Source organism: Haliaeetus leucocephalus, unplaced genomic scaffold (genome assembly GCF_000737465.1).
Source record: "Haliaeetus leucocephalus isolate CR32 unplaced genomic scaffold, Haliaeetus_leucocephalus-4.0 Scaffold450, whole genome shotgun sequence".
NCBI lineage: Eukaryota > Metazoa > Chordata > Aves > Accipitriformes > Accipitridae > Haliaeetus > Haliaeetus leucocephalus.
The window spans coordinates 3,310,216-3,335,309 of record NW_010972886.1 but is presented as its reverse complement, the minus strand read 5'-3'; the positions used below and the strand labels follow the sequence as shown (position 1 = coordinate 3,335,309).

General features: G+C 36.7%; 1 protein-coding gene across 6 annotated transcripts in view; it reads right to left on the bottom strand.

Annotated features, from left to right (window-relative positions):
• The window catches only part of BCLAF1 (BCL2-associated transcription factor 1), a 25,807-nt gene continuing 713 nt past the window's right edge, over window positions 1-25,094 (bottom strand). Inside the window, exons 1-13 of one of the 6 annotated variants that reach the window (XM_010574642.1) lie at window positions 19,952-20,468; window positions 18,812-18,885; window positions 16,589-16,712; window positions 14,810-15,715; window positions 12,666-13,337; window positions 12,384-12,553; window positions 9,533-9,638; window positions 8,512-8,596; window positions 7,626-7,801; window positions 6,294-6,474; window positions 2,546-2,692; window positions 646-855; window positions 193-501 (exon numbers count right to left, since the gene is read on the bottom strand). In XM_010574642.1, the coding sequence (XP_010572944.1) occupies window positions 496-501; window positions 646-855; window positions 2,546-2,692; window positions 6,294-6,474; window positions 7,626-7,801; window positions 8,512-8,596; window positions 9,533-9,638; window positions 12,384-12,553; window positions 12,666-13,337; window positions 14,810-15,715; window positions 16,589-16,692 (2,763 nt within the window). In that variant the 5' untranslated portion in view covers window positions 16,693-16,712; window positions 18,812-18,885; window positions 19,952-20,468 and the 3' untranslated portion in view covers window positions 193-495. Of the gene's footprint in view, window positions 502-645; window positions 856-2,545; window positions 2,693-6,293; window positions 6,475-7,170; window positions 7,493-7,625; window positions 7,802-8,511; window positions 8,597-9,532; window positions 9,639-12,383; window positions 12,554-12,665; window positions 13,338-14,809; window positions 15,716-16,588; window positions 16,713-18,811; window positions 18,886-19,951; window positions 20,469-25,094 lie in introns of those variants that run through there. The other 5 variants (XM_010574646.1, XM_010574644.1, XM_010574647.1 and 2 more) reach the window with 5 other exon arrangements.

The following is a 25,094-nucleotide window of genomic DNA, read 5'->3' as shown; positions in this document are numbered from 1 at the left end:
AATGTATAATCAGCATTTTGCACAACTCATTTGTACTTACACTATGACTGGATAACTATCCTTAAATACAATTCTTATAAAAAGGCAACACAGAAATAATCAGTTTATAAAAAATGCTGCTCCAAGATTTCAGGTGTGCAGAGCTGTAAGTTTACTTCAGAATAAAACACAGACATAGGGGAGAATCAAAACTTTTAGAGTTGTACTTGACCATATATTTGGACAAAGCAGAATTACACTGCATATAACAAACAGTAAAATTTCTTAAAAGTTGTTACAAATATTTTACTTTCTACCTGTACGATCATTAACATAGTTTACTATATCAAGATTTTTTTCTAAAGGCTTAAAACAAAAACAATCCCTCTAAACTACTTTCCAACAGTAAAATTTAAGTAAAATGCTTACATTCATTTGACAACAAAAAAAAACATATTAAAAATGTTGTGTGGGTGGTGCAAGAGCTGCTCTTTCAGCTACAACTTTCTTCCAGGGTTATTCCTGTGGAAAGAAAGAAAAGTCTTCTTGTAAACTGTTAATAACCAAACTCCGAAACCTTTTAAAGTGATCCACCCACACACCCACACAATTACTTAAGATACTGCAAGATGAACTGTCTAATCTGCGATTCACTAAACTGCTTACCTTTTCCTCTTTGCGTCTGTCCTTGTCTTCATTATTCTCAATCGTTTCTTCTTCATCTTCCACAATCCCATCCCCTTGGTATTTGTCATGTGTCCACTTCGGACTGCTACCTGACTTTTTGAAGTTAAAACGCCCTCTGCCACGCTGGAAAGTACCACGGCCTCTTCCTCTTTTGGCCCAATAATCCACACCATCGTCTCTGTCATCATGCTACAATAATACCAGACAAAGAATAAGGTTAGGACACCTCTTAAATATACCCATTTAATGTCAGTACTCTATATCAAATTTATACTATACATAGGAAAAAAAAAATTAAGATAACTTTTTAACAGTTCAGATCATAATTTATAGAAATAAATTTATGAAATATATCCTTACAATTCACGATGCTATAAAACCACAACAATAAAATTGTTTTAAGAGCCCCCCTTAGCTGTGGGTCTACTCAAATGTTTCTGAGTAGCAAATCTGTTATCTGTCACTTATCTTTAGTCAGAAGAAAGAATTACTCGCTAGTTTTGAGAAAAAAAAAATCTGTGATTTTAAAGGAAGAAGCTCTAGGAATGTGCTAAATTTTTTTTTTATTTTTTACTTTAATACAGACATAAAGTTCTTTATACTTATTAAGGAAAGGTAATTGAAGGCAGTTTTCAGACACCTTGCTTCACCTGTGCAATGCAGGGCAAATGTAGTTTAAACTGTTTAAATCTGACATTAACAGCAGCTGAGTTTCTCTGGTTAATAAGCTTAAAATTTGCTATCTTGCTACAAAATATAGCTTAACATAGTCTTCTGGCAATCATTCTGTGCACTGCATGAACACTACAGACAATTATTTAATATAAAAAAGTTTATCTTTAGAAGAGTGAGGTACACTTGCTTCAATATCTGCTTTTTTTACTTGTGATTTGGAAAGAAATTTGAACTATTAAACACATACCACACGTATATAAAGCAGTTTATTAATTATATATTATAGGAACAGTTAAAGGGTGGCTTTTTTTTAATTAAAAAATGGGGTTTTTAGAGATAAGAAAAAAGTTTAATAGCTACAATTATTTGTTCTAGCTATCATAGCATTTCTTAATGAATATATTATCACATGTCTTTCTATGTTTATTGATCAGAAAAGTTTATGTATGCGTGGGGAGATGGAGGAGAGCTCCTTGTACAAACATCCAAATCGTGGCTGCATTATTTCTTGGATTACCTGTTAGCATATTTGTGACAAACTATAATGCTATAGAAGAAGCTCTAATCTTCACTACTTAACATTTTTCAGTGGTGAAACAATATCCTTAGAAGTTAGCATTGTTAAGGAAATCAACTGGAACAGAGGCTACGTATTCAGTAGACTACACTACTTACTGGGTGGTTACATCAACAGTCCTCCTTTCATAATCCAGATGGGGAAAAGGCATCAAAACTAAGGTGATTTTCTTATGACTATCACACAATTCAACTAAGAACAGCAGGACTGCTAATAACAGTCAGCCTACATACATCCACAAATACTGTCAGCTTTTCCTGATCTTCCACTTTTGCAGACTTCCAGACAAATCTAAGACAAAGCTCAAATGCCAGACAGACATAAATTCAGGAAAAAACAGCACAAGTCTTTTTGGTTTAAAATTTGTTTTTAATAATTTTAGTCTGAGTCTGCCTTCTTCCCCATGCACTGATGCAAGTTTTGGAGATTAATTCCCCATCAGGCCACAGTTATTGCCAGCCTGATGCGGACAGATGCAAGAGAAGCAGAACCGGGCACTAAACCCACCCCGGTATTCTCATGGTTACACAACTGAAGTCCTTGTCTGTACATGCATGCTACTTCTACGCTTGTAGAAAGTTTGAAAAAACAAAAGCATGCATAAGATATCGAGTTCTCCACACCCACCAAGAAGTATTTCTTGCTTTTTGGGGTATATTCAGGATCCCACTCCTCTTCCTTCGGTCTCTTCTGAAAAGTAGTATTTGAGTTGCTGGGACCAGTATTTGTTCCAGCAAAGACTCCTCTGGCTCTTCCTCTGCCCCTAATTCGAAACTGATTAACCAAGATGTCATTTAATCCATTTACATAAAACCACAAAGAAGAGTTCAAGTTCTCTATTACTGAAAATGCTGTTTCTGTGCTTAATTACAGTATCTGCAAGTGTAAAACCATTTTCACATTCACATATTACCTTAATATAGTCAAGCATTCACTTTGAAATAATGATAAACTTAATTGAAACACATTTGAGTTCTTGGCATAAATTCACCCACAACCACCAAAGAAATTTCCTTTGCTGGTAAACCAGTGTGTTGCGACAAAAGGTCAGCAGAAGCTTCTGAAGCTGTTCATAGACAAAAAACAAACAGAAAAACTAGACTGAAAGAAGAAAACTATCAGGGGGGAAAAGAAAGGTCATTTATGGTGTCAGTCCTATCAGTTACAAGAAAGTGATTCTAGAATACATACAAACAATGCAGTTTTCAAATAAGTATGTCCACTTTGTGTTACTCAAACAGTTTCAACTGCAATTCAGAAATGTACTTTAGGCCAAATTAAATTTCAAATGAGTAAACTCTTTACTCTGAAAAATGAAAAATATATATTGTACAGAGTAACAATGCTTGAAGTGAAAAGTAGTGTCTTAAATAGTCTTTAAAATGAATTAACAGGATTTTAAAATGTTAGGCTAAAAAGTCTCACAGCAATAAAGAAAATACTTAACCTAGAATACACTAAGTAGTAATACATACAGTTCCCTCAGCATCTAGATTTTCAGCTTGTAGAAAACATTAAACAGGAGTTTATACCCTCCATTCAAGCAGAGAAGAAAGGTCAGGTTGGGAAGATAGACTGCTAAAACCTGCAGTTACTACAGAACACCATTCCCATAAACAGCCTAGTTAAAAATACAGAACTGGGTCTTCAGAGCATCTGTACAAAAACCATGACTGAAAATTAATTCCCTTTGTTAAAAATAACTATGTTCCATAAACATAGACCAAAAAAAGATATAATTAACTAACTTCAAAGAGGATTATTATGCATACTTAGTTCCACAAAGTTCTAACACTGCTAATGCAGAGTTTATGCCGGACAGTTTTAAAACTACTCTGAAATCAAACATACTAAAAAACAGTCTGTAAAAGGCTCATAAGGCCTGTCCAATACACTGTAGGCAAATGAAAAAAAAGCTTAGAGAATCACTTGGAAAGTGACAGACTATCACCTGAAAAAAACTGTACAAGAGAGGAAATTCCACATGCTTTATTTCCAATAGCTTTGAAACCTTCACAAATATAGGGCACAAAAAGCAGTATCACAGTGAGGGGGCCAAAAGGATGTAGCAACAAAATTATGACAGGAAAAAAAAAAAACCAACCAAAAAAAAAAAGAGAGAACTGCATTTCCTGATATTAGGTCCTATGATCAGATTCTCTTTAAGAAAAATATCTCGAGCTTTCCTCAGCACTGTATTAACACTACCCCACCACCACATCATCTTTCAGGCAAAGAAATACAGCAGATGAAATCCACTACAGTATTATCTTTATGGGCTTGCTTACCGCAAAGACCATCACAAAAAAGACAAGAGTACACTTTCTATAGAAAGAGAAAACTGCTTTTAAACAGAACTGTTACACACAGAATTCTTTAGGAGCTGGATACTAATGACAGTGTCATTAAAACATTCTATTTATCCTTATTTCTGTGCTCCTACTTCAAAACTATTCATGATGTTTATGTACTAAAAGCCTAGAACTAAGTATTATAGTCTATCAGCAAGTGTTAGTGAAGAATCATTGTTGATTTAACATGTAAGCCAAGCTGTCAATTTCATTAAAGTCTCCCTTATCCTATCCCCTATTCCTGCTCTGGGGAGGATTCAAAACCGAAACATTTTATTTACTCCAAAAGCAGAGCAGTATTTACTGGAATGCAGCCACTATTAGCCTGAATTACACAGACGTTCCTACACTAGCCAGCCCCTATGTTTCAATACTATCCAAGCTGTATCCTTGAAGAGAAGATATGAGTCAACAGGTTGGTCTATTTAAATTCTCCTGTTCAGACACAGTTTGTTCAGTAAGCCTGTGTGTGACCATGTATGTCATTAGGGAACATTAACCAGTTATTACTGCACAGTCACCAGTAGTTAAATTAGTAGAAGTCTATTACATTTCCAATTCACATCTACTTAAATTTCATCTAAAGTAGCACCTCTTTCATGATATGTACAATCTGGTTTTATAAAGCAGTAAGGCTTCCATCAATTATAAGTTTTCTTCAATTGATTCTCTTTGAGATGAGAGGGTGTTTTAAGCTCTACTTTTGTTTAACTCAGTGCCACTACCTTATACAGCTAGAAATTGTGCTGATACTGTCATATTTGATGCCTACGCCACCCAAGGATTTATACATTTATGCCACATGAGTGTTCCTTAGTATAATTACATTTAAAAAAAACAAGAAAGGAGGAAGTGATGCATTTTTAGTGTTAGAAGTTTTGGACTTTGAATTTTCTAAGTAGCAACAGTTCTTCAGATGGAAGATTCAACCGTTAACTCGAGTATTGCACACCCTACATATATTTCAGGCACCCTTGTGTCTAGTTCCAAACTTTTTACACTACTACAAAACAATTTAATGTGCACTTATACCAAACAATGTCTTTTAGTGTTCTTTACAGGTTATCTTAATTACAGGCTACATGAAGGAATTATTGTGGAAGTATGAAATTACTCCTACCCATTACGTAAGTCTATTTGACAGTTCTTTCCCCACCGAAACACAGAACTTGCCTTTTTTTTGTGCTTTGTTTGGGTTTTTTTTTTGTTATGGTTTGGTTGGGGGCGGGGGGGGGAGGGGAGTTTGTTTGTTTAAAGTGTTCCTTCTCTTTTCAAGGCCTCCTTTATTGATTCCTAGTCTTTCCTAATGCTTCTACATTTCCCATTTAAGTATCAGTAATTATATTAACATGGAATTTTTAACTTTAAAATTTTTCTGAGGGCTATAGTGGTCAATGTGTCACTTTCCAAATCACAATGCTGAAACATATTCCAGAGCTAAATTAATGAGCTTTCATGCTCACTGTGGCTAGTTCAGGCCAAAGAAACACTGAAAAATAACAAGTATACCATCTCCTCTCCTCAACAGAGCTGTTTCAAGGTTGAGGTGTATTTTTTAGTTATGCACCATTCTCTATTTAACAAGTTGCAGGCATTAGAAAGGAGGGCAAAACCAAACTGAAAATGACAGGGAAAAACAGAAACTGCAAGGAGTTGAGAGGTAACAGATCACAACATTTAATCTCTACAGAAAGGTAAATTTTCATTCAGATCCTGTTAGTAAACAACATAATTATAAAAGAGCAAGGAATAAGCAAGAAATTATTTTCCTACCCTTCCACTAGGGTCTCTAGTGGTATGCTAATGCATTTTTACGCACCAATTAGCTGCTATTGGGCAGTGCTGGGGAAAAAAAACCCCAACTTTTCAGGTTTGGTACATCACATAAAAATGCAATAATCACTGCTATGAAAGAAGTCTAGGCTAACATTAATCACTGCAACACTTCCTCATTTTATTTGTTATACTATTACTATTGGTGAAGTGTTCATAATTTGGGGGAATAGTATAAGACAGCAACTTACAAAGGTGCCTCTTGGCCTGTTGACTCCTGCAAAACCAGAGTATTCTTTCTGTTCATGGTGGGTTTTGAACTCTTCATCTCTTTCTTTCTTGCAATCCTTTTCTTCTCGAGAACTGGATGAGGAAGATGATGGGGATGAAGATGGGGAGGACCGAGCACGGTCTTGATCTCTTTTTTGTTTACTGAAAAATAAAAACATACACTGTGTGCTATTTTAAAAGTACGAGACAGTCTGTAACATGCTATACTAAAAGGGGTCTCTTTATATTTTATGAAAAACTATCCCCCTTCTGATGATAAAGTCACATACATGTTACATATTTCAGATGTTAAGGTGAAGTATAGTTCCACTTTCCAGCCTCCTCTTACACATTTAAATGCACTAAATGTATATTATTGCTAGTGAGTTGGAAAGCAGCAGTCTGCAAACTGCAAATACAGTTTTTCTAGGTTTTGATGCCATGAACAGATTTTGTTACTTTTAAGATCTGCCTTTCTTCCGAGGCAGAAAAACAAAAATTTAAGGGAAGAAAACCCTCAAGGCAAAGTTTTGCAGTAACTTTACATAGATCAGTTTGCACACTGTTGAGAAGATACCGTGTGGGCTTCCCTATGTAGATGGCTGTATGGAATTAGCCAGTGGAAGATAATGTGGATACCAAAGTCAGAAAGTAAATGGGAAACAGGAAGTGTAAGTAAAAATTCATTGTATATCCAGTACAAAGCAGGGAAAAAAAACTGCTACAGCAAGACTTTTAGTAACCCCATAGTGGTACTAACTTGGCCCAATTTACAAGATTTTAATATTCTATTCAAAGGAAAGTCATACCTGAAGTAACTCTTACCACTGCTACACAGTATCCACTGAGATATGCTAATTTTTTTTTTCTTAAAAACAGCCCACTGGCTTTAGACAAAAATAAAAATTCCCCTTTTCACCCATGTTAAAACCTAAGTATCAGTAAGGTTCTCATACTCTGGGTGTTATGAGTTGAAAAAGTGCGGAATCAAGCATAACGAACCAAAGTTCTTACACAAACTGTTTATAGAAATGTACTGCATTGAAGTCCAACCTCCTGATGTAGCCTGGATAATAGGACAGATTAATTTGTCATTTTTTTTTTCAGTGTTAGCTTGCTATTCCAAAGTTTTTGTCCTCATCCACCATAAGCCGTGTAAAAGACAGATAATACATATTTGCTGTAAAACAAATAATTTTAATTGTTTAAATTTAAACGTTCCATTATACATTGAAAATTGAAAGCAATTAAGCTTACAATTACAAAAGACTAATTAGAAGCTAAAAACCTATATAGGGACTTCAAATATTTACCTGTCATCTTTGTAAGATTTGTAATCCTTGTAATCTTTTGGAGTTTTCTCATGCTTTCTTGACCCACTGGATTCCCTGGAACCCTTTGAGTCTCCTCTTTCTTTACTTCGCTCTTTTCTACGTCGGTCAATGTCATGCCGAAGATCAGCAGAATCACACCTCAATTTTTTATCTCCCTGTAAACAAATATATATTTTGGAACAAAATTTTGAAATAAAATATCCAGAAGAGAATCTGAATGGAAAGGTAAGCTGTGCATCAATTTTCAAAAAAGCAAGATAGAATTTACCTATTTTTTCAACAGTCTTCAGCACACAAATTGACATTAAGTGAACGCCCTTTACATGCAATGGCTAGATCTAAAAGAAGAACAGCTAAGAATTTCAGTTTCAAACAAGCATTCCCATCAAGCCAATGGGATATCTACTTTTTGATACAGACAGACCATAATACATGGTTTGGGAGGATGTTTACATATTCATTTCTTCTGGCAAATTGTTTTTAACAGAGCACAAGCACCTTTGCAATTCAACCATACTACTCACTGACCACCTCGGTACTTCCCCCACCCTCCTTCTATTCTTTGTATTCTTTGTCCTTGGGCAGCTTAGTGCCACAAAATTGGTCAAGAACTGTCCAAGAAGAAAGGAAGGGTGGGAGAAGACTTGACCTTATATGCGACGTTATCAATACAGCAAAATCATGCAACATAAACTGGCTTGTTAACATGTTACAACATGTTCTAAATGCAAGTACTCCAGATACAATAAATAAAATTTTTTTTTTTGTATTTTCATATACAAACACAAAGTTGAAGTTTAGATTTAAAGGGAAACACATTAAATTAAGTTCGGAAATACAGACAGGACATTTACTTAGAACCTACTTTTTGACTTTCTTCTTTAAAGACTCTCTCTTCACCTGCTAAACGGGTATGCTTCCTCAGGGTACTTGGAGAGATGTCAATCCTCCTAAATGTAAAATAAAAGCAGTGTCTTGCCATACATGTATGTGACTGTCAATGGCCTCAGACATTTCTTTTCAACAGAAAACTGAGAAACAAGGCATTTTCGCAGTAGAACAGAATTTTTTACATATAAAGCCCCACCAGAATACAGAAGCAGAGTGAAAATTAAAAACCTTGGTTCTGTTTTGTGTGAAGTATGCTAGAAACACAAATACAGAAAATAGACAGTTTGGTTTTTCACATTTTAAGTACAGCTTTGAAGATACAAAATATGTCTAATGAGTTATTTCAAAAGATCAGTATATGTAGCCAGCTGAAAATCCACCCCCCAAAGAAATCATCAACACTGTGGTAGTTTGCTGTAAAGTCAAAAATACTGAAGAGTTAAGAAAACTTGTGAAGTTGGATACTGAATATGGAGATAATATATCCTCACATGCAACACAAATATAGTACACTGCATCATAAATAGCACATGATCAGAAACTACATCTGCATGCCTACCTTCTTACCTTTCAGGCTCTCAGATTTTTCAAAAAAAAAAAAAAGACTGCTGTAAATTAACACAAACAAAAACTAAAGTAGTATGAGATGGAACATTTCATACTGAAGAATAAAGATGCATGTACAGGGCTTCTTTTCATCTTCAAGACATATGCCCCTCAATATTTGAGCACTGCATGTGAGAAAAGTAAATATATCCCAAATGAGATACAGAGGTAGAGAAGACATCTTCTACAACACCACAGATGAAGCCAGACTGGGCTCAGATGAGTTTTTACAGAAGGGGGTTTTGGTGGGGTTTTTTGGTGTTTTGTATTTGTCAATTTCTTTGTAAACTGCTCCATATAGATTACGAAAAATATTTTTGGTTCTCAAAAGAAATAGTAACAGACATTATTTGAAACACAAAGCATCTACATATGCAGTTAACATGTACCTATGTATTTCTGGGCTCTTTTGCCGGGTGCAGTGTTCTTCAGTAGCTTTTTGATATGCAGTGAACCTCTCATTTAGGGTCATTCCAGCTGACTTGAAGTATTGCTCTGTTGGTTACAATAGAAAAAACACTGTTTCATTAGTTTAATTCAACTGACAGGTATTTTACTCCTGACAGAAAGGCAAGTAGCAGGCAAAAAACATAGTATTTTCAATAAATCTATCAGGACAAGCAAATGTGGTGTTTTCCCTATTTTTACACATTCTGTAACCAAAACAAAGTAACAGTGCACAGCATCACTGCAAGTCTACTTATAACTATGCCATGACTGTATTACATCTAATTCAAGCATCATTTACTGATTAGACTTGCTCATTTCAATGACCTTTTCCTCTAATGAAAGAGAAGGGAGCAATTTCTTAACAGTTATTTTATACTTTGCCCATAAGAGAAAATGAAGTTACTTTGAGTCATGAATACTTGCAATAAGTACATTTTACTATTCATCTCATCTTTAACTTAAAGTAAGAGTTAATTCAGTGAAAACACTTAAGTGTATGCTTCAATAACTACATGAATGACCTAACAAGTCATTTCTTAAAGGAGTACAATTTCTTGATTTGAGGTTGTGATGATAAACGATCCAAGACAATTAACACACCTATATGTAAATAAATTCATTTAAGCATCTGGCATCTTGGCAAACTTGACAACTTCTCTGACAAATTTTCTCTTTCCTTCAGAGACAGTTAAATTAGCAACAGCAAAACTCAGTTTTTAAACCAGCTCAACAAATGTGTTTAAATGTAATATAGAAATACATAAAGTCATGAGCTATGAAATGTTACATATGAAGCAAGCTATCTGCTTAACAGGTCAACATACATCTGTATCAACTTACCGCCCGGCATCCAGTATTTGTCTCATAACCAACCATTAAAACTTGAAACGGCCACTACAAGGGTAGTGCCTCAATCATAATTCCATCAAACACAGGAATTTGAGCTAGCAACTCTGTTTTTATGCCATTTTTGCCAGGAAGACAGAAGGTTCAACTTTGCCTGTTTGGCATCTGTATCTTTCAACAGCTATTTTACTTTTGTAACATGGATTTTGCCATTTCAAAACACATTCCAGGACCTAGTTACAATGAAAAAGAAAACATCACTGGGCATTTTCAGCTCTACATTAATAAAGAGCTGTTCAGACTGGTCGCATCACACCAATAATGAACATAACTGCAATTTGTCAAAAGAGTTACTAAAATCGGATTACAGACTACAGTAAATTTCAAACTTAAAGAGAGGTTCTGCTTTCAAAAACAACCATAACTGTACATATTCTAATAACTTGACCAGATAGGCTGTTAAGCTGTTACATTTAACAGTTATTTGTTTAACATACAAAGTTTACAGAAAAAGTCTATTCTGTGATCGACATGTGAGAGTTTCAGGAATATTATTTCACCTACAGCCTACATATGTACCACATAAGCAAAAACTTACAGAGGCTCTCACTGGACTGAGCCTTAAAGCTCTTTACATATCAATAAAATAGATGCTTTCACAACAAATCATTATACTCTATGCAGCTGTCCCAATAAGAATTTTTCAAAATCTAATACATTATCATAATCTATTATTGCTGACTATTAGTTCCTCCTTTATAAGTAATTCAAAATGCAGGAAATCATTTCACCTTAGTAATGTGAATTTTGCCAACAAAATGAGACTTTTAACAGAACCTTAGCACGTATTTCTAACGCACAAATCTTTGCAATTCTAGAAGCTAAAGCATCTTAAAAAAAACAATGCTTACAGGTAGATATGCTGAAACTGGTCACCTAATTAAGCATTTCCACATTCCCCCTTTGTATGATGATACGTCAAAATTATTTTCACCAGCAAATTCTTCCATATTATCTCAGTACATTAAACACAAGAACAAGACAACAGCCCAGTGAAATAAAGTAAATGCTACAGAAATAAAGCATTTTAAAGAATTCTCCAGATATCCTCACTGGATTTTAAGGAATTATCTATTTTTCCATCAGAAAACTTTGACAGGATATGTGACCTAAATGAAATATATCTACTTTGATGGTCTGGGTTTGGGTTTTGGTAGGTTTTTTGGTGGGTTTTTTTGTTATTCTTGTTTGGTTGGGGTTTTTTGCATGTTTATAATAAGCAACAGCTACTACTGTTAAATAAGAAAATAATTGGTGTATAATTCCTTTAATGGAGGTTTATTTAGCGACTGCCAAGTTCCTATAAGTGAAATTCCTGGCTCCAGTACTGCAATACTGTCAAATAGGAATAAAACGAAATATCACAGTTTATTTTAGTATAATCTAGAGCACAATTTTTCTTCAACCTTATTTTGAGACAAAAACGCCTTCTAGTAAGGACCTGGAAATGAGCTCTAGGGTGCTCCAAAAGGAATGCCATTGTATTTATTTACAGTGCAAAAGACACCTGTCAACCCACATTGCACCACTTAATATAAAATTGTATGCTAAGAGCCATTAAAAGAAAACTAAGTAAGAAAAGATTGACCAATGTAGTATGTTTAAAACTACACTGCAAAAATTCAAACTTTATATGCTAGCTTTGCTCAAAAATTTATCCAGAAACATAGTATAACTGCTATGATGCTCTACACTGCTTGGGTTTTTTTATACTAGCTTCTGTAGCTATTATCCTTCTAATTATTTTTATGTGTACCTCAAAAGGAAGAAAGTCTGACTAAAACAACACTGAAAGAGGGCTGAAACCTTCCTGTACTAGAGACAGCAAACAGGCTGAAATGAAATTGTCAGACGTATATTCAGTACAATAAACTGAATACATACCTTTGACATGATGAACCAACGACACAATGTGCTGAATAAATGACTCTGACGTGCTTTTGCTGGCCTGTGGCAACTTAATGTGATCAAAGATGGATCGGAACTCTTGCTCCTTCTTGACGGAATGGACAAGTGTGCTAGCAAGCAGCCTGTCTTTAGTCAAGGAAGCAGGTCTAAAATGCATCAACAACAAAAGAGACACACAAAAAGAAACCACTAGTTTAAATAAAGAGGAATGACACTGCAGGCAGGTGGAGAACCACACTGTAAAGTGGAATAATTTACCTATTGGAATCATCAAGAGGTACCGGTGCCATTTTGAGTTTAACTTCAGGACGATGGGAGTCACTGGCTATCATTTTGATCCTAAGTGGGCTCTCCTCTCTGAAGGTGGATTTTTCTCTCGCATCCAGATTCTTGTGTAGAGGGGGACTGTAATCAAAGAGTTCTTTGAGCTTTTCAGACTTTACCTGCTCAGGTGACTGAGTTTCTTTCTTCATCATTAGTCTCTCAGAACTCTTGTCTTCTTCCTTGTGCTTATCTTTTGTTGCACTAGGCCTTTCCACTACATAGCCAGTCTCTTTAAGCTTATAACTTTTCTCATCTCTAAATCCATCGCTCTCTCTATTGCCCTTGATTGATATTTTAGATTTGTATTTGGCTCCTTCCTCCTCAGCATTCCGGTGAGATGCAGTAGGAAAATTTTTACCCTGATCTGCCAGGACAGACTTTCTGAACTGTCTGTAATCCTCTGTCTCCTCTGTGTCCTCCCCTTCAGAGTCATTAAACTTTTCTTTCCCAGTCTCTTTATCAACGAAAAAATCTAAAGTTTCCTGTTCCTCCCATTCCCTTTCTCCCTCTGTCCTCCCTTTTTCTGATCCTCTCTCCTTCTGGGCCTCCTTCTCCCTGGTATTACCCCTATCAAGCAGGTATACTCTAGACTCTTCATCTGTGTACCTGTGGATAGCAAAGAAGAGACTGGTAACTCTGGAGTGCATTCATTCCAGTTCACTTGCATTCCTCTTTTGTGTCAATCCCACACCAAAAAGAAGAAAATACATTCCTCTGAGCAATTTAACTTCAGCATGCAACACTTCACACACCATTAACACTGTACCCACTGTCATTTATGTACTACTGGAGGCATCTGAAGAATATAATGCCTTTCTGTAGAACACCTAAAAACTCTCTGCTTGAGTTTATAAAAAAGCTAGTGGTTTGTTTTCTTTCTTAATCAGTACCCAGTTTCACATTCTCTTACACCAGTTATTTTTTTCCATCAAATTCACAAGAAATTTCATAATTCAGACTGCAATTCATTTTTGTCCTTCTTTTAGTGGAAAATTTAAAGGAGTACCATAGAAAAAAAGTGAATGATATTCAAGATTCTGCACATTTCTAAGAGAATTCCAAAATCCGACACAGGCTTAATGCATTCACTATGTTGTGTACAAGCAGGGAACCTTTAGAAGGCAACTCTCCTAAACACAGAAACACACTTACCAATTAATTATTTCAGCCACTGCCTTATCTATGCACTATTTTCACATAGGTTGTAACACATTCACCAACTCCAATACATCTACCACAGGGGAAGTTGTATTTTTGATCTTCTAAGCAGTGTATGTTTACATAATAAATCACTGACTGGACAAATTCATTTAAAAGCCTTCAATCAAGCCTATATAGCATAGTCACAACTTTCCTCTATAATTCATTTTGTGAAATCCACTGAAGTACAAGTCACTTTAGAAAGGAACAGTCTAATGTCAGATTTTTACAACCTTTAAAAATTACTACTATATCAAACATTTTAAGAGCACATTGAAGAATTTTACGTTAATTGGAAAATATACATTGAACTTTAAATATGTCATCCTTCACATCACTAGAATTATGTTCCAAGAATACCAAGACCTACCCTCTTTCATAAGTAATGAAAGTCAAGGCATCAGAGTTGCGATACTACACCACACAATTAGCAATCGATGCTGTTCATGTTAACAAAGAAATCATTGTGCAACATCTGCATTTTTAGACTTCCAGAAGATTTGCATTTCAAACTACATGAAGCATTAAGATTTTAAAATACTTGAACAGAATTCCCTATCAAACAAGCAAGTCTGATGCACTATTCCAGCTAAGATTTTTCTTAACAGTAAATGGAGTATAAGAAAATACACTGTAAAGGAAAAGCACAAACCAATTTTTCCTCAACAATACATGTCCCTATCTCCACTAGCCAATGGCCAAGAACTTGAAGCATCTTAGGAGGAAGAGGCATATGTTTCAAGCTCAACTCCAACCAGACTAAAATTAGTAATATTTATTCCACATTGTGTTTTTCAAGGCAGAGTGATGATCTTGTCAAAACTCTATAACAGACAGCATTTTAAGAGGCAACATTACGTTTGTAATTTAATTCTTACCTTTTCATAAACTTTCCACCTTTCGCAGTTTCCTGTTCACCACCCTCAGGATAAAATGACCGCACTCGAGCCTCCTCACGGGGAGCACTCTGTGATGGGATTGTCTTTGCAGGGCTTCTCCTCGAAGGGATATGATGCAATGGGCTATTCTGAGAAGGACTATAACGGCTAGAACCATTTCCAAGAGAACCAGAGCCAGACCTCTCAGGACTATGCTGAATGGAATGGGAATGTTGAGGTGTGTCCTTTGCTGAGTGGGCTGTGCTAAGCAAAGGGGCATCAGAGCAAGATGAACTCTGACTAGGTGGGGTGGCAATAGAAGGACTATGGGGTGACCTTGGACTGTTATCATACGCTGAAAGGCCAGGCCAAATGTCGCCAGAAGCTGCTGATGATTTGTTAAAATCGTCAAGAGACTCTGATGGGTCATGTTCAAATGTATCTTTCTGTTCATCTTGTGATTTATTTTTCAAGGGGCTATCTTGCAAAGGAGCCCCTTCAGTTTTCTTTGCCTGCTTTTCCAGAGACGCACGTCTTTTGGAAGAGACAGGTGATTTGCTGTATGGGGATGAAGAACGAGATGAAGAGGACCTCGGGGACCTGGAAGATCTGTAAGATCGACGAGATCTGCTCCGGGACCTCTGGGAAGACACAGACCTTCGTTTTGGACTTCTGGAACGTGACCGGCCACGCCTAGGGCTTCGGGAGTGTCTTCGGTTCCAGACAGGCCTATAACCTCCACGATGGTATCTACCACCTCCTCCTTGATAATACCCTCTACCTCTTCCTCTGTAACCATAGGGACGTCTCATTCCTCTATTATTTCTGTAATCTCTGCGATAATCTCTAGAATAAACACGATCCCTGCTGCGAGATCGTGAGTATGTCCTTGACCGAGACCTAGAACTAAAATTAAAAAGCAAACATCAACATTTGACAAATGGAGAATAAAAACAACAACAACAAAGTGCCTTGCCACTAAATGCTAGATTTCTCAAATGCAGTCAGAATGGTAAAGGAAGCAGACTAACAGTCTTAAAGTAACTTCTACAATCTATCTATTATTTCTGTCTCAAAAGATTATAATAAACATGCCTACACTCTTAAGGACTGTGAAACTTAGACTTCAGCATCACATGATTAAGACATTACCAGCCTCAGTGGCCTGCCCTGCCATTAGAGATTATCACCATTCTGGAGCATGGCACTCATTTCCTCAGCCACCATGGTTCACAGCCTCGAACATGAAGTTACATGACCCCCAGTTTAATAAGCCAGCCTGTGGACAGCAGCTGATGAGGCAGTAAACATTCAATTCAGCCATTTCTTTTATGGGAGATGGTAATGTCCACTAGTAAGAAAGATGAGGCAAAGGCTGGAGGCAACTGAGAAGACAAGATACAGCAAAGCTTATCTGCTGAAGCCTTAAGTTACTCCAGATCTGAAAAGCGGCATGAGAAATACAGAACAAATCACAGGGAAAGAGACTGGACAAAGAAAACATTATGTGAAGGGGGAGGGGAGAATCAAACAAGCCACAAATCATGAAGAACCATTAGCATTCTGAAATTATCTTGAGATGCAGGAAGAGAAAAAACAGCCAAGTATTAGACAACTGAAGTAACAGAAATTACATTCAAAGCAGAATTTACCTACAGCCTAAAATGAAGTAAGACCCCAAGCTCACTTTTGCCACAGCATCATGCAAGTGAAAAATAATTTCCAGACAAAAAGCTCATATACTAAACCAACTTTTCATGCAGTAAGACATCAATTTACCTGTATCTCTTTTTTCTAGAATGTGATCTGGATCTTGACCTAGAGCTGGACTGAGATCTGGACTTTGATCTTGAAGAATGTGATCTAGAGTTAGATCGACCCATTTTTCCCAGTAGATATACTCCTTCCCAAAAGGAAAAGCAGTGAAGGGAGGGGGGGGAAAAAAAAAAAAAAAGGGAAGCAACTATTTAGAGACCACGTAAATCATATAGATGAACAAAATTTTTATATGCTAAAATGAGAATATTAGAAAGAGGTATAGTATTTCCTAAACCAAAGAACTTTGAAGACAATATGAGTACATTTATTAGTAAATTAAAAGCTCAACCACATTTTAAAGACTTTAACATAGCTACAGTGCACACAGTTTGTCTGAAAAGATAAAGTATAACAGTAAAAGGTTTTCCAGGTTTAATTGCAAACTGATCCTGTAGAAGGAGAGAGGAAGCAACAACAACAACAAAAAAGTTTCTGCAAATTAAGGCAAGAAATAACGTTAAGAATGGACAATTACACATTTTAATATATTTGAAACAAAATTCTTGCTCTTTGTGTGGTTTATAATTTCCTTGCATTTCCAATGCACTAATCCTTCTCTGGAAGGACTTTACAGTCCCCTACAATGTACCTTTTACATAAGCAAAGAAAAAGCCCTCAAGTACTCTGTCCAGCAGTTGCTGGTTTGAGCCAGGGGTATTATTTCTCTTAACCACATGTACTAAAGCTAATCACTCTGATCCGATTTTCCACCAGTCAATATGCCCACCCTGCACCTTTTTAAGTTAACTTTGCTTTTTAAACTACATGTAAAATGCATGGCCAACTTAACTAGTTAAATAATATGGCTTGTAACAGAATTCAACATTTTTCAGCTCAAACTAAGCTATGAAAATTACAATTTATTATAAAGCAATGAGTCCTAAAAGAAAATAAATTCATAATAAACCAGCATTTCTTCTTATGTACAGTCATAATAAATATTGAGAATTAATTAGTGCTAGCCATAAAAAAAATACACACCTTTTCTTTTCAGATCAGTGGCTAAAAATCCCCAATTTAATTAATAAAAAACTTTGACCCATTACCATTTTCTTTTGAAATTGCCCAGCTTAAAAAAAAAAAAAAAAAGGTCACATTAGACAACCTGAATATAAACTGTGAACAAGTAACTACACATTTTCTGGTCTTTGTATGCTCAATACCCATGATCCTCATTGTTTAATAACAATTAAAACAAAAATAGAAAACCCAAACATTTAGCTTTTGTATTGCAAACACACACAAAAGCCTAGAATTATTGTATTGAAAATACAAGCTCAACACAACAAGCACTTTCTGTCACAAGGTACTTTATATAATCTCTCTTGTTACCTGGGTGATATTTCAATTATGTAAAGACAAATAAACAGCGTTAGAGCTTAATGTAAAGTTAACAGAATTTCAGAGATTTGACACATATAAGAGAACCCAAAAGAAAGAAGCAGACCAACCTTTCCCCTATCAACTGGTCCCTCCTGCCCCATATGACTTTCCCCACCACAGCAGCACAAGACTTTGCATGGCCCCAAAGAAATGTAACCTCATCTGAAACTAACCCAGCAAAAAATTAATTTTAACCTAAACTAGCTTTCCATTTAACTAAGAAAAAAATTATTTACCTTTGAGAAGAAGAATATGTCGAATGCTGTCTTTTAGTGGCTCCTTCCATTAAAAAGCAAATTTGCATAACCTATACTCAGAAGATGGCTTCTAATTCATTGTGTTCAATTAAACTCACAGAAAATGGCTTATAAACTCTTATGCTCATTTACTCACAGGCAACATAAATTTAGAGGTTTTAAACTGTTGTAAGAGATGAAGCATACCCATTTTCCAACAGTGATAGAAAAAAAAAACACCCAGAGGTTTTTTTGCTATTACAAGTAGTTTTCAGACCAAACTTCAGATGCACATAAGTTTATAATACAACCCAATCTCAGCCTTAAAGGAAATTTGATTTTCCCTGTATTCAACAATAACATTTATACATTTGCATTCTATGTATGACAAGTACGTATATACTGTATGATAGTTGACTTTTACAAGAGATAGATTAATTTCAGAAAGTTCTATATATTGTAGTGTCTTATTGCAAGCATAAATTTTAGGAAAACAAAATCAATTCTCCTCTTAAATGGTTGGGTTCAATCAGAACATTTAAAAATAGAATTAAGTTAATCTTACCTCAAACTGTTAGTTGGTGCCAATGAAGAAATTATTTCAAAACCCTCTATTTGTGCTTTCAGCAATACTGATCCCTATACAGAACAGAAAAAGAGACTGTCAAAAGACATGACCTTTTACTAAAGTGCAGGTAATACCTTTTGCTTAAATTGGTTCAAACATTAATCTGTTTATCATGAAAAGACAACACATAAGAAATGGCAAATTTACTCTTGGACTCAGTGAAGCAGCATGTTAAGACTGGAGCAGCTCAAGAGCTAGCCACTGTCGAGGGGCAAATCCTACTCCCCTTCCATACACGATCACTCCTTCAGCCTTGCTTACAAGGCTGTGTAACACATTATCCTCACCTTCACAACAGCCCTAACACCTTTTGGGTCCTTCAGTGAGCAGGCTCTTGATACCTAGAAATCATTTTCATATGGCTAGGTTATCAAACTGGCTTAATGAAGGGCCAAACAAGTGCCAGAGCTGGATTATGGGGGAAAGAACAGCATGCAGCCAGGAGAAGGGGGCAAAAAGGACAGTGGCAAATTGTTAGCCCAGTTCAAACTCTAACATACAGTGTTGCACTTAACTGGAGCTATCTTTAAAAAAAAAAAAAAAAAAATTGGGATGAGGACTTCAGACAACAGTAAAAGCTTTACATTTAGGTTTCTTCTGCAACATTTATACAAGCATTACTCTGTTATACCTTATTGTTTAAAATGCATACGTATATGAGTTTACCTAAATAACCATCATCTTCAAAAATAAGCTTTTTTACAGGTATACAGAAACAAAGCATAACTGCAATAATGAAACCATTCTCAAATGTACGAACTTTTCACTGGCCTGAGCTTTTAATTACCTCAAAGCCTTACAACTATGTGTACATTCATAGTCTGATTCAACATTAAGCAAACTTTCCAATTCCACTCAAGTAACTCGGAATTTTGTCCCAATTCAATACAGACGGCACGGATCTCCCAGAAATTCTGCATCTCAACCATTTATTCATTAAAGCCAAAGCCATAAGACATCCACTGCTCCTAAATAACACTTTCACACTTGTTCACGGATGTTTTCAATGTTTTCTTCATCTAAAAGAAGAAATGTAGCACTTGTGTCCATAAACACTGCTTTCAAAAGTCCACTTACCATTCACTAGTAGTGACCAAGATATTTCCAATTTCTACAAAATATATGCTTTAATAAGATTAAGTTTTTACTTCTCATCATCAGCAAGCATGAGTCTCTGAAGGAGCACAGTAGTGTATCGGACCATTTCAGATCTTGTCTAGACAAAAGGCGAGATGGTATTAGCTAGCAAAGGTTAATTAAGGCATTCAGAAGTCAAGTACAGAAAAAGTAATACAAACTGCAGCTAAATGGTTGAAGTTTAGTCCGAGATTTTAAATCAATATTTAAATCACTTCTACTTCTGACTTTTAAAAACAGTCTGTTGGTGTTAGCTGAAATCCAAAATCCTAATTTAGACAAGTCTTTGAATCCCGGGAATATAGAACAAGATAGTTACTTCACCTTTAAAACCTCTAGGCAGAAGGCAGGACCTTAAATTACTATAGCTCAAACTCTGGCAGTCATTTCCATACAGTTCTAGGAATCTTTTCTTAACAACTGGCAAAGGTGAGAAGTAGCCACAATTTTTTTTTTTTTTTTTAAAAAACAGCCATTGGAAATACCACGTCCAACCCTGGCAGATGAAATATATTTGCTGCCCTTCTCCCTATTTTTTTTTTTTTAAGAAGGATATGGATATAACATTTTAAAAGAAAAAGAGTTTTGAATAGAAAACCTTAAATATTGAATTAAACAAAACTCAACTATTTGCAGCTTTTGTTTCCATTTCATTATAATAGGTAAAAGCTTGACACACAAACCCTGTTTTCCAAACAACATTCATACTTGGGAACAAAAGTGAAAAGACTACATCCCTGCTTTTTTGAATAAAGGTTTGTCTGTGTAAATATTCTCACAATATACAAAAACCTAAAATAACCTCTATTAAAGCTAATTTAGAAAATAATAGTGGTAGATATAGAAATATGTAGGAAAACAGCTCCTTTAAAACAGTAAGCTTCTACAAGCTTCACACTTTCACAGAAAAAGTACATATTCCTCTGAAAGCATCACAACTACAAAACATTGTTTCACAGTATCAAATAAAATCACCGACAGCCTCCTCCTGCAGACTCATGCTCATTGTCAGTCTGTAGTAGCTACACCATGTCAAGTACGGGCACGAGTGGTAAAGGGCAATGAAAAAGAGGTGCTAAGCATCATATGTTGCTACACAACATCATCAATCACTAAATCAAAAGACTAGTTGCCCCTCTCACTTCAGTGCAGGAAGCTCATCTCTGGACTAGTCTCAGAAAAGACGCAGAGTCTGCCAAAGGTGCGTATTAAGATGTGACACGAGATGTCATCACTAACACGGAGCATTTTTAAGAGAGGACTGTGACTGCTAGGAACATGGTCTATGCCTGAAACACCAGGGCTGTAATGCACATGCTTTTTGCAACTCAAGCTTCTTTTTCCCTTGCTTTCCGCCCTAAATATGCAAAAGGAGATGCCTGGCTCTCAACCATTTCACTCCTGTGTTAGAAAATCTGGATATTACAAAGGAAGCTGCTGTAGCTCCACAGTACTTTAAACCAGAATAAGCTGGCACTGCTAGTTTAAAGAAACAGTCCTATCTCTCCTCTCCTTTGTTTCCTCACATTCCTGATGATCTTCTCCCTTATGCTAGCACAAGTATTTCTGCAACCACACAGTGAATTAGATCAGAAAAATGTATGGACCACCAGGATCAGTTTCAATACAAATTATTTTCCTATATGGTTCATGACACAGCCCCACAAACATTTGGGCCAAAACAGGGAAGCTGCAGTAGTAGCAGCCAGACAGGACTGCTGCTTTTGGCAGCACTGCAATCTTAAAAGCTTCCCTGAAACCAGCTTGGCAAATCCATCAGCAGCAACAAACTTCAAATTTAAGGTTTTTAACAGAACTTGCAAGCAGCTTTAAAAAAAAAAAAAATTTTAAAAACAACACACACACCCCCCAACAAAAAAACCCAAACCATCCCCAAACAACCAAACCTTAACACAGAAACCTAGAGGTTTTTAAAAAACAGTTAGTCCACTACCTGTCAGATACTATATCACATTCACGGCCAAAGAGGGAGTCAAGAAAAGTTTCTTAACAACATAACAGCAGGATCTTTGGGTGTCTTAAATCAGCCTTGGCCAGCAAGCGTGACCATCAAGCAAAAACAAGATACACAACAGAATCAGGCTCATCCCAATACAAGCAACACAATAATGAGGAAGTAAATGTCACTGTTAGCATTCGCTGTTTAAAATAAAAATGAAGGACAAAGAAAACTGTTTCCAATTCCTGGTAAACATTATTTTTAAGAGTCTTTACTATACCACTGATGTTAAAGTTTTCTCAGGGTACACAGGCTGCAGATGCAACGTTATCTGTTAAGCCATTTTAAAAGTTTTACACCACGTGGAAATTTTTGAAGACATTTTAGGACAGTTATACCCACTTACACTAGCAAAATACTGCTTCCTCTTAGCTTCATTATTTTAGCTATCCTTCAGTTATAGTTATTTAGTAGTCTACATTTCTCTTGCTTAAGCATTACTTTAAAGCTGTCAGGAAGATTTAAGTCAAAATCTTGTTAAAGTCATTCACAAGCTGAAGTCAAAATGCATTTTCATTCAGAGATTTAGGCTTCAAAAGAAATCAGGATTATACAATCAGACAAAACAAAAGGGGATAGGACAGTCTTCAAGAAATCCCACAAAATTTGTAATATTCTCTCATAATACACATACTGAAAGTCAGTCTTATTGAGACAGCAGTGCATCTATTCAGTGCTTGTACATTTGTCATGCTTTCTTATCCACCCTTTACCTTCCACTCCCTCTTTTTTAAATGCCCACAAACTTAACAGCAGCACATCACAAATAAGAATAGAATGCATTTCATTAGTGACTGTCAACCCATACTACTCAGATCGTCAATGACTAGAATCCTCCAAATACTAAAATGCCATCGCAAATTTGCCCAAACTATCCTGGAATGTAAAATTAAGAGCTGGGAAGCGTATCTTCCCCCTATTTTATATTTTGCTGTATAACATCATCTTCATAATATCCACACAATTACAAAAACAAAACAGACCCATGTAAGAATTACAACATGAAAAGTCAGCTGCAACAGTAAAACATACAAAGGCCCTTTTCCTAATTCATTCATTTCTATAAAGACAACAATATAAAATATTTGCAAATTAATTCAAAAAACAGCATCCTAGTAACAGTAAAATCAGCTCTGCAAAACCATCATATGATTGGTAGCAGTTCTTTTATGTAAAACTATTGGCAAACAAAAGCATGTTTCTCCTCTAACTAAAAACACAGACATCAAAGTGACTCGTTCTAAGAATTTTGTCAATACACAAAAAGGAATTAGCATGTTTTTGGATAAACATTGTTTTGGATAGCTGTTCTTGTTATTTTTTTGTGTTTTAAACACTGTGTTTTCATATGCCCTTACACAGCGGCTTCCACAATCTCTTTGCAATAAACTATAAGCAGGCTGCCGCAGAAAAGGCTATCTTCCCTCTCTCATTTGTTCCAAGACCAATATTCATATAGGTGCTTGGTGAGGTGGAGCAGTGAACTGATCCAGAAGAAAACTACTCCGGACGAAAAGACAAAGCTGACTTTTCAGCCGCATCACCTCCCAGATCCCATTTACCACAAGGCTGCATGGAGGCCAGTGCCAGCACAATGAACAAGACAGCGATGCACTTTTTCAGAATACCTTTGGGAGAAACTCTCACACAGATAAGATAAACTGAATACAGTTGTAACTCAAAGGCTTACTTTCTTCAGTAGTTTCCTTCACCCATCTCCACTACTTGTAAACAAACCCCAAATGTTCTCTGGCATTCTTCAAATCCCTACACCACAATCTCTCCTTGACAACCAGCCCGAATCTAATCCATCCAAATACCTGCAGCCTAGTTCCAAACAACAGCTCCCTGCTGACCCTTTCTAAATTCCTACCACCACTCCAAGTTTTCTGCATCCCCAATGGCAACAGACCCTTCCCCACGGCACATGCTCGCCCCTCGTTCCCCCTTCCCCTCAAGAAAAGATTCCCTCAGCGGCAACCTTCACCTGGGGAATTGCTCCACACAGCCAGGCCCACTAAAGCCTTTCTCAAGCCATGCACCCAGTGCTCAGGAGAGAGGCAGTCACACCCCAAGTACCGATCTATGTAACACATTAAACCTCTTCCTGCCATTCAGCACAGCCTGTCACTCAATATCAAAAGGGACGAGTGGGAGGAAGCAATTCCTACCCTCCCTCCCACAAGAAGCTGCATGCTTGGAGTGCACCTCGTAGCCAGAGCCTTTACCCCTTCTTATTTTCCCCACTTTTGTCTAAAGCAATGAGGTTATCGGAGAGGAGAAAGACAACAGCTAGACAGCATTTTCCTGGAACCCCACGCTCTCTAATCAATCCTTCCCACACTGAGAACAACTATTCTAAGGGATGCTTTTATTTATTTATAATAAACCAACCATTACTCAAGCAGTGACTACTTGCAGTGTCAAGAACTCCTTTGTTCTGCATGTCCCCGGGTCCTTCTGTAGTAAAATTTAACTGCTACTGTTAAGGTAAAACTTTGATCTCATAGACAAACAAGTGACAAGCTGTACTGACTCGGTAAAAGATCACCATGACACACAAAACAAGAATCTGATTTACATATGAAAATTAAAGGCGAAAAGTATGGGGTTTACAAAGCAAATGAGAAATAAAGGACAAAATCCCGCAAAGGTTGTATTCATTATGATCAACACCGGGAATGTAACAGCCCCTTTCAGCAAGGCGTATAAAACCCACCCCAGCCCCTCGCCGGCTTTTGCAGGCATTTCTAAACAGGACAGTTAAGGCACAGGGAGGCAAGCAGGAGCATAGCATTTAAGGCACAAGCACTGGAACCGCAGTCATGCCCGAGGGGAAGTTCCTGCAACGAGCGTAAAGGCTGATCCAAAACCGGGAAGCATCCTTTCACCCCAGCACCGCTTCCCTCCTTAAGAGTCACACCCGCGAGGATAACGGGGAGATTTTATATTCCTGTAACCAGTGCCGCACGGCCAGCTCCGCGGGCCTATCTCCCACAGGGATGGCGGAAAGGCTGCAAAGCCAGGTCGGCCGGGGTGGAGGCCCAACGGGGCAGGCCGCCC